The sequence below is a fragment of the Ascaphus truei genome, chromosome 3 (assembly GCF_040206685.1).
Source record: "Ascaphus truei isolate aAscTru1 chromosome 3, aAscTru1.hap1, whole genome shotgun sequence".
NCBI classification, from domain to species: domain Eukaryota; kingdom Metazoa; phylum Chordata; class Amphibia; order Anura; family Ascaphidae; genus Ascaphus; species Ascaphus truei.
This window is the reverse complement of record NC_134485.1, coordinates 286,056,137-286,068,242: the sequence shown is the minus strand read 5'-3', so window position 1 is coordinate 286,068,242 and position 12,106 is coordinate 286,056,137. Positions and strand designations below refer to the sequence as shown.

Sequence of the window (12,106 nt, the reverse complement as noted above, 5' to 3'; positions counted from 1 at the left end):
GGATGACGTCATTTTTGGCGCGAAAACCCGGCGGGCAGCTGTATTTAAACCTGTGATAGTATAGTATACAGCACTTCTTGAAAAAGTTCTCTAGAACGAAACGCGTTGAAGTTTGCTGCTGTCCCACATCCAGATGACTTACTAATAAAGGAATTTTACTGCAAGACCTGCTCTCATCATCTTTGCTGTGCGCTGCACACCCTGGCCTTTGGAACTTTTATATCAACAGCTGCACGCCGTGGAAGGGAGATTCTGGGAAGAACAGTACGTGAGTACATACCTAGGGCTAACCCAATGAGGAAGGGGGGGGTGTCTTTGGACAACCCACCCCAACCTTCAGGGTACCTTATGCCCACTTAAGGTTTAGTACTATTATTTATTATATACCCAGTCTACACTCCCTTCCATATATCTGGTCCTAGCACTGTTAGAGCACCATCACACATACAAAACTATTGCCTGTGAAAGATGTACAGATTTCCCAAATCTCCTTGAAACAAGCTTTATTATGTTTTTCATATTCATGTTCTACATCCCAGTGCAATATTACATGCAAATATTATCTTATTCCCACATACTGATACAACAACTTAAAGAGATTCCTGTTCCAAGAAGTGTGTGGTCCACATGTTGGACAGTTTGAAGCGTATGCTAAAAATTTCACCCGCAAACACAAAACTGCCTCTTATTCTAGGTCGTAAGTATACAACACCTTGCACAAGGTGTAGCATATTCATTCAGCACAGGATGGGTTAACCATTTCGCTACCACAGGGGCTTGCAACGCATACCAGCACAATGCGCCGCTGGCAGCGAAGGGATAGAGCTATATTTCTTGCTATAATTTACAGTCCTGCTCCTTAGCTGCTTGTAATGTGATCAGCATTCCACAACATTTGCACTAGTACAAACCCCTCCAGCTGTGCAGAGATGAATAAGCCTTACTGGTTTCCAAAATATATGGTACTGTAATGTGTGAAGTCCACTACACCAAACACAAACTGCTGGTTGCTATTTTTTGATGACAGGGCCTCTGTTGTATCAATGACAAAAATGCGAGAGAGCTTTGACACACACAAGTCATTGAAATGTGTAAGGTATGTGCTGGTGACACCCTCCTCCACACCCCCACCTCCCCAGTGAGTCAGAGTCGGCAAGGGAGAAGCCTCGCGGATGTTTTTTTTCTTTGGTCACACAGCCTATCGATACTGTTTGTGCACACCTTGAAGCTGGTGGCTACCTGGAGGATCAGAATCCAGTGCCTACTGCAGAGTACAGTGTAAAAGAAGGTATGACCTCTTAATTCTAACAATGCCTTTTCTCTTTTGCTGTTTAATACAGCAATATGCAGGTCTGTTTTGTTGATGGATTGTTTTTCTTTAACCTTTTGTATGTCATGGTATTGCTGGAGTTTTGAAGTAGCATTTTGGGATTTAAAAAAAAAAAAAAAAAAAAAACCCAAAGCTTTTCACAGTACTAATTGCATGAAAATATAGTTTTTTTATTGTATGAACTAGAAACCTGATTATGTGATATATTACTTATTTTACAATTATGCTTATGTATTAGTGATCTAATTGCAGTACAGTTGACTTTATGTTGATTAGTTAATAGCAAAGCATTACAGATATCTTTAGTTAGCTGCACAGGATATTTAACAGAAATTATACAATGAATCCTTTGAGTTCGGACTGTTTTCTTGTACACCATTCTGAGAATCCTGTCGCTCCAATGGAAGTAACAGTGAAAAATGATCAATAGAGCTCACCTGTAAAGGTCTTTGTTTAGCTTGGCTAAGTGCTAGGTATTTATTGATAGATTTTTTACTGCTGCTTGTGTGCCTTTCCTTGACAAGTCTACATACTAATGTCAACTTACATTGAATTTAAAAATGTGCTGCGTTTCTTTCATTACAAATCATTGTTTCGTGGGGTGTGTACAACACTCATATTTAATGTTGTGCCAAATTACAATGTCACAAAAATATAGGAACATTATTGTCATTGATCATTACAAATAGCTGTGACAAATTAAAACAGAGGAAGTACAGTGTGTTATTTGAATCAGAAGAAACAGAAATAAATGTTGCACATTCACAGCATATTAGTTTCCTTTTGTGGGGGATGCAATTATTGTGAGAAGCCCCCAAACTGTCCCTGTCACACAAGAGATTGTGTGCAATAGTGACAGTTCTGGGGCTGCAGTTAGGCGTGTGCACAGCGTTCCTGATGCCGGAGAAGAGTTCAGTGTTCCTCCAGTCCCCCCAACGTAGACAGTCAGCTTTAAAAAAACAAGCATACCCACCCTAACCTGGTAAAACCAGTTCAGGCAGTTTGCTATGTCATGAATAGACAAGGGACTGCATTTCTGATACAGTACAGATCTATGCTCTTTCTGCCAGAGATTTGTTTTTAATGAATTAAGAGAATACTACAGTAGTTATCAATCTGTGATTAGCAATACAAAAGTCGTTTACATTTATTGACAACATTGTCATGTAGCATGCAGGTGTTAGGTTCAAATAAAATAACCTAAAATAAAATAGGTTCAAAATTAAAATAAGAACAGCTGTTTTTTTTTCATGTAAGTCATCTTTAAAACTAGCAAATATACTTAACTCAAAGATATTCCCTCTCACAGGTAGAAATGAGCATGGTATATAAATGCCCAAATAGTACCCTAATTGTTAAAAAGAAATCCATTGCTCTCAAATACCTTTATTTATGTTGTGAAGTCGACTTCACTGTGATAGAGAAGTGTTCAGCTCCTTTCAAAGGCACTAAAACCTTCTCCATCAATGGGAAGATGGCTTCACAGGCTGTATATTGGATAGGAGCCAATATGAGAGGTTTTAAGATGTGTTCTCACTGGGCTCGTCCTATTGTTAAACAATCACATTAGTATTATATAGCCAGGTTTTATTAGAAGTGTTTCTAATTACATACTCAGCAGCGTTTCACTTTTAAGACTATAAAACCATATCCCTCTGATGAAAATATCTAAGAACTTTTATTTGTTGGACTAGCATCATGCTAGAGTTTGGGTTTAATAGAGGCGATTAAAAATATACAGGGGAGGAAGGGTTATTAAAATAATTTATAATAACAATAATAAATAATATCAGTTTCACATTAGATGACATCATCGACCACATTTATCAATGTTAATATTAAAGTACAGTCTCAATAACGACACTGGACCAAAAGGGAACTAGAGTGCGGACAATTTCTCAAATAGTCAGCTCACTAGCGAGCAGTTGTGTTTGTGGGAGCAGAGCCTTTGCTTGCTCTATTTACACACACATTTAGCATCTAATTTACTGAAGTTGATATATGCAATTATTGTGCAAGACAACCTACTGCACTTATTGGAATATGCTTTGCTATTGTTACTTAGTTGTATGTATATCCACTCAGTACTAACCCATATTCCTAGTAAATAGTCATTTTAAAGATGCTGAATGAAAAAAGCATGGAACTTGCTATCTCTACTTTGCCTTAGTGAAGACAAACTAAGCGTAGCCTGAATCTGGCCATACAGTACATACCATAACTCGCTATTCAGCATGTTTATTACCCAATAAACTTCTTAAACATAACATCAATGTTTTTTTAAAGCGCAGTGAATATTACTGTATTTATTATTGTAATGTTTACAACAATTTACTTTTTACATGAATAATGTGGTTAATGCTCTAGTAAGAACACAGACAAGAAAGAGCGCAAACAAAACAAACCCTTCTTTATATTAAAATAAATAATACATGGATTGGATCAGCCCTTAATTCAAAACCATACAAATACATCTCACCTGTAGCTGCGCTACTGAAAATGTGTTGATTGCAACAGCATCTGATAGAGCAACGTAGTCAGAATAATCAGAATAAACACACACACATATATATATATATATATATATATATATATATATATATATATATATATATATATATATATATATATAAAGTAAATAGAGTATAGTATTTGTTTACATGTAACCTTTGGGTAGACATGACTATTGCACATTTTAATTCAATCTAGGGTTATACTTATCATTAACAGTTTGCAGTCTTTTAAATAAATATATCTAACAGGCATTCATATAATTTCATACATTCACCCTGTTTTTGGATTTAGTGATGTATGCAAAATAAATGGCCCCTAACCATGCACACTGCTATCAATAAGCAAATGCTTTAGTGCTAAACTATAGCCACATTGTTAATGAAACAATCTGAGAAGGTAAACCAATTATTGCCAATTAATCAAACATATCACAAATGTTTCAGTACACAAGAATGACCTTCAAGTTTATTTACTACTGAGATTTCAGTCTTTGTGGAATGTAATTGATTTTATATTTGTTTTAACATTCTTTTCTTTGTTTTCTGGGTGTGCTTGGCCTTTGGTCAAATTCCACTCCAGCCCTTGTTGTTATTACACTATAGCAAAATCACAATCTGTCAAGTCAGTGATGCTGTTAGTTCTGCTGTTTTCAGTATGAAGCAGTACTTATTGGTAAAAAAGCAGCACAATTTCTTATACAATGTATAAGGCATAGTCACGAGTCAAAATGCATTCAGAAGCTGTGGCATCCAAGACATTTTAAAAAAGTGTAGCCCTGTTTCCCCTTGAACACAGAAAGCTACCAGTGCTGCCCTTTTACCTGTTGGCTCCCAGGAGCCTAAGCCTCCGCCATGGAGAGCCTGGGGTGATTTACTTACAATATGGTGCAGCGCCTCCATCTGTGAGGGATCCCAACGGAGTGGGAGGAGCCCCTCACAGGACCCAATCACAAGGAACACACACTTATAAAATGAAATGAACTTTACTGTACATAGATAACTCTTAACTCTTAATGCGCTATACTCTATTATGACTAAGAGTACAACTGCCCACGCACCATACAAGGCGAATCCCAGTATCCCACCACCGTGTATCCCACACCGTGTCGACAGTACACCCCGTCCCACCCTGTTCTGTGGTCAGCGCTGCCACTATGTGTGTATACTTTGTTGGTGCACTTATTAACGATACCTGTTGGGCGTTCCAACAACTGGGCCGCAGATATCTTCACAAAGGATCCGCCGATCTATGATCTCCTCAGCGACGTCCTGGACTCCGCTGGGGCTGTCGTCCCTTAGGGGGATCCCACCCTGAAGATAGTCTTTCTGGCTACTAAGTAGGCCTGGTCCCAGACCTCTCACTGGGATATTCAGCTTCCGCTGTGTCCCTTACTAAAGGCGCAAGGTCCCTATCCTAGGGCCTTTCTCTATAGCAGCCAAAAGCTAAGTACTGACTCAGGACCTAGCTGGGGCCTAGGGGGTTTTCAGGCCTAGTGCAGAGGCTACTTGCCTCTCTGCACCTGCACATCCTTCCCCTATCCTCTCCTGGCACCTACTGACCTGGTCTTCCAGCGCACAAAATGTATCTATCTTGGGAGCAGAGGGTTCTGGCCACCCTATTGGTTGCTGGGTACCACCTGGTATCAGCTCCCTAAGGTTCATGGGACTTGTAGTCCCTGCACACAGCCTTCCCTTGTAATGGCCGTTGCTCAGGACCCTACCGCGCATGCGCAATCCTTCTGTTTGGGCCGCCTGCGAAGTACTGCACAGATGGCGGCGCCCTGCTACGGGAGCCGCCGGCTACGCTATCGCCCTAGCGGCAGCCTCTCCTCCTCCGTTGCTGCCCTGCATCTCTCCGCCTTCCCCCCAGCCTATCCGGCGGGTCCGTCACTGACTCCAGCGGCACCCGCGAACGCTGCGGGGGCAAAGGGGGGGGGGGGGTCACGGGAATCCCTAGGGGACCGGGGCTACAAAGGTTTATGCAATATGATCTAAAAACAGAAAAGAAAACAATCTAACTTAACATAGATCCCCTTTTCTTTAAATAGAAAGTAGCAAAGTGAGAGTACTCCTGGTCTGTGGATAAAAAGTGGTGAGACTCAGTCCTTGGTGTTGAACTTTGGACTCTGGTCATATTTAAGGGCCTATTAGCAATATATATATATATATATATATATATATATATATATATATATATATATATTTTTTTTTTTAATAGTGTTAATCAGACAACTTTCTGTTCAGAGTAAAAAAAACTGACATACTGTACATATTTACCATATCATACACTCACCTAATAAGATATTGGATATATCATTGCATTATACACTGGGCTATATATATATATAATTTCTGGCATAGATCCCTTTCCCATTGAGCTTACAATCAAATGTATGTGAATGAGATGTATGCACTTAGTAAATATGTTACCCAAATTAATTTGCTCCGAGTAACATGGTATATAACCCTCATTAACCTAGTTACAAAGTGACATTACTGTACTTCTAGAGTCTCCTTTTCTGAACATGCATAATACATACAGGAGCAAATCTATTCTTATTAACAAATGCATGTCAACTAACTGATTTAAAAAAAAAAAACAAGTACAGTAATATGGAGACATATTCACTGATTATTGCTGTGTTTTAACATACAGTATGCTATGATTAGGTACCCCAAATTATACTAACTATATTAGATGATGTAATTTATTCAAAATATACTGAAATTAATATAAATATAAAATTAATGAGGACATTACATTTTCAGTAGATGTTTACTAGAAATGTGCAAAACTTTTGCCCAAGGCCACAAACCAGGCTAAATTTGCCCTTTCACCTGCAAAACATAAATTGCAACCCATTCAGAGTTTGCAACGGATTCTCAGAGCATTAAGTCAATGCAATGCAATTTCATGGTTTAATGTGCTAACTTGCAAAATTAGATTTATTCCCTCAATTTCTGTTGTCTTTTACTGGAAGAGTACTAATTTGGCAATATTATTAGCCCTTTGAGGCTAATTGAATTTGTGGAAAAAAACACAAATAATTTTCCAACTGCATTTTGGATAGTTTTGCACATTTCTTGCATTCACTAATTAGTACCATCCAGAAACTTTTAAAAGTTGACATTCCCTTGAGCTAAAGTATGCGAAACCCTTCTGCTCCAATGATAAGAACAGGTTTATTTCCAAGTGTCTTTTCTTGTCAAGGAGAGCAATATGGCTGCCAGGTCAACCCTGTTATGGCAAGGCAATAGACAATAAGAATGTAAATTGCACTATGATGTGCACTTCCCCACTTTTAATCAACCCATTCTTATAATCTTTCATGCCATGTTATTTTCTTTTTCCTGACCAGCCCCTCTTCCAGTATGCCCACCCTTCTTTTATTTCTTCTTGCTGCAACATCTTTCATCGTAGACACTTTGAAAGCTATCCACACCTTTCCTTCTTGATCCTCTTACCTTTGATTTCTTTTCTCCAGTTACAGAGGAAGACGTGTCTAAGATGCTCTTCTCCTTAACCCCCACCCCCATTCAGCCTCAACCTCATTCCCTCCCATTTACTTAAAACTTTTGCTGCTAACCTTGTCCCCATCCTAACTTCTCTGTTTGCTTTGGCACTTTTCCATCTTTTTGAAGCATGCCATTCTTTGACCTATTCTCCAGAATAACACCCTTGACCCTATAATAGATACCCTTCTAACCATCAACCTGCCTCTCTCTTGTTTTTGCCTCAAAACTTCTGGCACACCTTGTTTCTTTACAAATACTTAATTTGTTCAATTCCCATAACCTACCATACTTGACCATCTCCAATTGGGATTGCGCACCCCATACGCATCTGAAAAATCACTCACCAAAGTAGCCAATAACCTCCATATTGCCAAATCGTAAGGAAACTATCCAATTCTGATTTTCTTGGCTTGACTTTTGCTGTCAATACTGTTGACCACCTCTTCCACTGCAGATTCTTCACTCTTTCGGCAAACGTGGCACTGACCTGTCCTGGTTTTGTCCTACCTCTCACTGCTCTTTTAAAGCCAGATCCACAAAAGGGTGCTAAGCTTTAGCACTTATTTACTCCCATTTAAATGAATGGAAGTAGAGACATGCCAAAGCTAAGCACCCTTTTAATGATCTGGACACAGTGTCTCTTTTGCTAACTCCTCCTACACCGTTGTGCATGTATCTCAAGACTACGTTTTAGATCCCCTACTCTTCTCTCTAAATGTGTACTCACTTGGTGACCTCATGAACACCTTTGGCTTCAGCTATCATCTCTTTGCTGATGACACAGAATGGCATTTGCACCGGGCCTTACACCTGCAGTCCAGTCACATATCACAGAGTGCCAATCTGTAATCTCTGCCTGAACGGCCCTTTGTCGCTTTAAGCCTAATATGCCTCAAATTTAGATGCATCTATATCTTTATTTATCCTATTTTGTTTCCCCAAAACCTGGCCCTATTCTTCACATCTCCATTACAGTCAATAACACTACTTTCCACCCAGTCTCGCAAGAACATTGCCTGACTCCCCCCTCTCTCTTTCTCACTTTATGTAAACGCTGTTACTCAATATTGTCATTTCTTCCTCCGTAACCCCAACCCTTCCTCTGTTTATTGACTACTAAAACACCAATGCATGCCCTTGTTTTTTCAGTATTGATTATTGCCATATTCTTTTATCTGGGCTCCCTGCCTCACACCCCTCGACCCTTGCAATTAATTCAAAATGCTGCCGCTAGAATCATCTCCTGCTCTTCTTGATACCTACTGTATCTGCTTCTGGCCTCCTGCACTCTCTCTGCTGGTCTCCTATTAATCTCTGTATAAACAACAAAGTTCTCCTTCATACCTTTAAGGTTCTACACTCCTCTGCACTTCCATAATGGCAAGATGATATCACTGCATTGTATTTTTTTACCCCGTTCGTCGTCGGGGCTTTTGTCTATTGCTAGGTTAATATCTCCAGAACCGAAGAACTCTAGTAACTCAAAATAACAAGTTTTAGTTATGAAGGACTATTAGAATAAAAATTAAATGCAAAAATGTTAACCTGGATGAGTAGCATTTTTCTAATGTATACGTTATGAAATAAGTGTTTCACCTATACAAAACTATTTTAGGGAATTTTCTATTTCGGATCTACTGACGTGTACTGTGTTTACACTAAGCATTAGCTATCATTGTGTATTTACATTGTGAAATGCTGCATGAAAAATCAGCAGTAAATAAAATGTCAAATACCAATAGGTTGGGCATATTCACGATGCAAGCCAAAAAGTAGGCTTCAATTAAAAAGTTAGACAACCATTTTTGTATGCAAAAAGGTCAAATGTACAGTAGGATGACTACTAAGGTGTTTATGACTTGTACCAGTATCATCGTCAGCATAATAGGGTTGTGTGCACAAAAAAGTTTGAATCCTGGAAATACTGACAGGTTGCCCTAAAGTTTATAATTTTGAGGATAATGTTATAACCAGGATAATTACATTATGAAAAAGAGACCTATTTCAAAATTAAAAGCCACCTGTAACACTGTAATGAGAGATAGGAGGAAGATTAGTGAAGTGCCTTCCGAGGTCATACTTGAAAATTAGATGTATATCCCAAAGTGCCAAAATATCTTAACATCTCAAATTTATTTGGGGTGAATGCATAGTATAAAGATGTTGGTCCTGAATGGACAACCTGTGTGATTGTGGGCAAGTTGTGATAGTACGAGGAAAATATCTATCAATGACAATATATCTTAATTAAATTAACTATCTTGGGAAGAACAGGGAAGATTATGGGAGTGTACTTAGTTATTACTGAGAATAATTAGAAGAGCAGAGGTGTGGAGGTCTTTAAATATAAGGACAAAGGCGTAGTGGTACAGGATGTGGAGCCAGAACAGATATTTACATAAGGGAGAGGCAGACAAAGAGTGACAGGTAAGGAAAGCTAACTTGTTAAACCAGACTGAAAATGGAAATTATAATTGCATTCAGACCGAATCAATGTTAAAAAAAAATGTGTAGGCTGCCAACTGTAAATGAATAAAAAATTGAATTTGTATACGTTTTGATTTTGGTATACAACGATCAATAATTACATCTTCAAAGTAATAATTTGGGGCAGGTAAGTTTAGCTAGACTTCACCCACGTTGTTCTAAAGCCAAATTAATGGTTACATTAGATTAGAGGAATCTTTGAAGAGGTATTGTGCAGGAGTTATTGCAAAACCAGGTAGTTTCACTGTGTCCAGCTGCATATTTTAAATAGGTGTGGAAGCTGAGTCAGGTTTACCTAGTGCCACTAAACTCAACTTTATTGGCTGCCGAAGACAGATACTTTGTAAATCAAAGGTTCCTATGATGCCATGCTGAAACCAATGTATTTTTTTAATGAAGATATTTAATATCTAATTTTAAAAAGGAACATTTTTTTTTTATATTTGAAAGTAAGACACTGGTATTCATAAACATTAACCAATACCTCATCCAGGATCCCTGTATAACCATTGTCTCTATACATAACCATCTCTATATTTCAGAGAATTTAGTCTAGTGCTAGTTGTTAACATCTTTACAAAGTAATATGATGCCAGCCCCTCTGGCAGCATTGTGTTACAGGCTACTCTGGCAGAGGAGGGTTTAAGCTTAGATACCAAGTACAGTATATGCAGTTCTCTTGTTCCAGAAACATTGGACTGTAAATCCCATTATGTTACTGGGAAAGTGTCAAAAACAAGAGCTGGATAGACAGTGATAAAATGCGAAATTAGTTGACAGGTAAGTACATGAACATATTGTGGTCTATTTACTAAAGTCCCACAAACTGGGGCAAAAAAAGTGCAAAAAAACAGCACTATATTTATGAAAACAAATGGAGCTTTTCCTTGAATAAATCTGGTGCTGCACTTCTGCATTGCTTTTGCCCCAGTCATATAGCCTGCAGACCTCAATAAATAGTCTTCATTGTCAATAAAGGAAGGAACATTGTAACTGTTGGCTTTGAACTTAATTTAAGGCAAAATAATTCCCCACCAGCAGACACCAATGGAGTACATAGGAGGCGTGTTGTACTGTTCCTTGTCATTCTTCTGATTTTGGATTTTATCTAAAGGTAAATACACTTATTAAAGGGGATACAAAAAAACATCCTTGCCTTTTCCAGTTGACTGCTTTGTCTAAGCAAATGGTTGTAATAAAATAATACATTGGAAATAACCAATTGTCAAATATTGTGCCCCCCCCGAATCTACCCGCTCTACTTCCCAAAAACACATACAACCCCGACTATCTTAATTGCTCTGTTGGTTCTATTAGTCATCAAAGAAAATGGTGAGGAGAATTCCAAGGAGCTTCTCTCAAGAATGTCACAAATTAAATAAAGGTCACACATAATTACAACAATTGTAAACCCATCAATGTCGGTCAATACAACAATAATTTGTATTGTAATAAACCAAAATCTGAATACACATTTAAATAACCGAGCCTGGGAGCACTTTTGTGTTACATTTCACAGCAGTCACCAATTGCAATGGGCCCACAAGTGTGCACAATTTCATCTCTGTTTTATGTTTTCAAATGTCAGTAGGAAAGGTATACACATTTCCTCGTAGCGTGTGCTTTTTAAGTGTGCATGTTTAACTGTTTGCTATACTAACTTACATTTTGAGTAACGCACAAAATCATTTTTCAGCATTCTCCTTTTAATGGTACCAAGGAGGTATATACATTTCTACAACTGCAAACAGAGAATGATAGTTTGCTAAATTACAGCTGTCACAAATGCATGAGTTACCTCCTCTCCCCAGGTCACCTGAACATATTTATTTGAATTTGCTGATTTTCTTTACAATTCCCTTTCAGATCCCAAAGAAGCCACTGAACAAGATGTCTGCTTTCAGCATTAGCAAATCTCCTGGAAAGGGTAATGTTTATAATTAATTAACTTTTTATCTTTATCGGTTTTACTTGGATTTAGAAACATATTAGAGTCAATAAATTGCAAGAATTAGCACCTGAAAGAAGTATTACCCTTCTGAAAGAACAAGCAGTTTCCTGTATTGTAATAGTATTGTAATGTTGTCAAAATTGCAAAGTGCTGCTTACCTAGTTGGTAGCTACAGTATGAAAATAAAAATAACATATACATTTACATATCATTTGATTGTTAGTTTCATTAATTATAGATTTAATGCATTTCAAGTCAACGTATTTGCCAGGTAAAATTATTTACATGGTTCAATAAAGTTTGTAAAAT

At 38.0% G+C, this 12,106-nt stretch overlaps 1 protein-coding gene across 50 annotated transcripts in view; it reads left to right on the top strand.

Moving 5' to 3' along the window:
* Positions 1-1,129: 1,129 nt before the first annotated feature.
* SCEL (sciellin) overlaps positions 1,130-12,106 on the top strand; it is a 98,408-nt gene continuing 87,431 nt past the window's right edge. For all 50 annotated transcript variants that reach the window (XM_075590940.1, XM_075590903.1, XM_075590902.1 and 47 more), the window contains exons 1-2: positions 1,130-1,288; positions 11,713-11,773. In XM_075590940.1, coding sequence (XP_075447055.1) covers positions 11,737-11,773 — 37 coding nt within the window. In that variant the 5' untranslated portion in view covers positions 1,130-1,288; positions 11,713-11,736. The remainder of the gene's footprint in view (positions 1,289-11,712; positions 11,774-12,106) is intronic.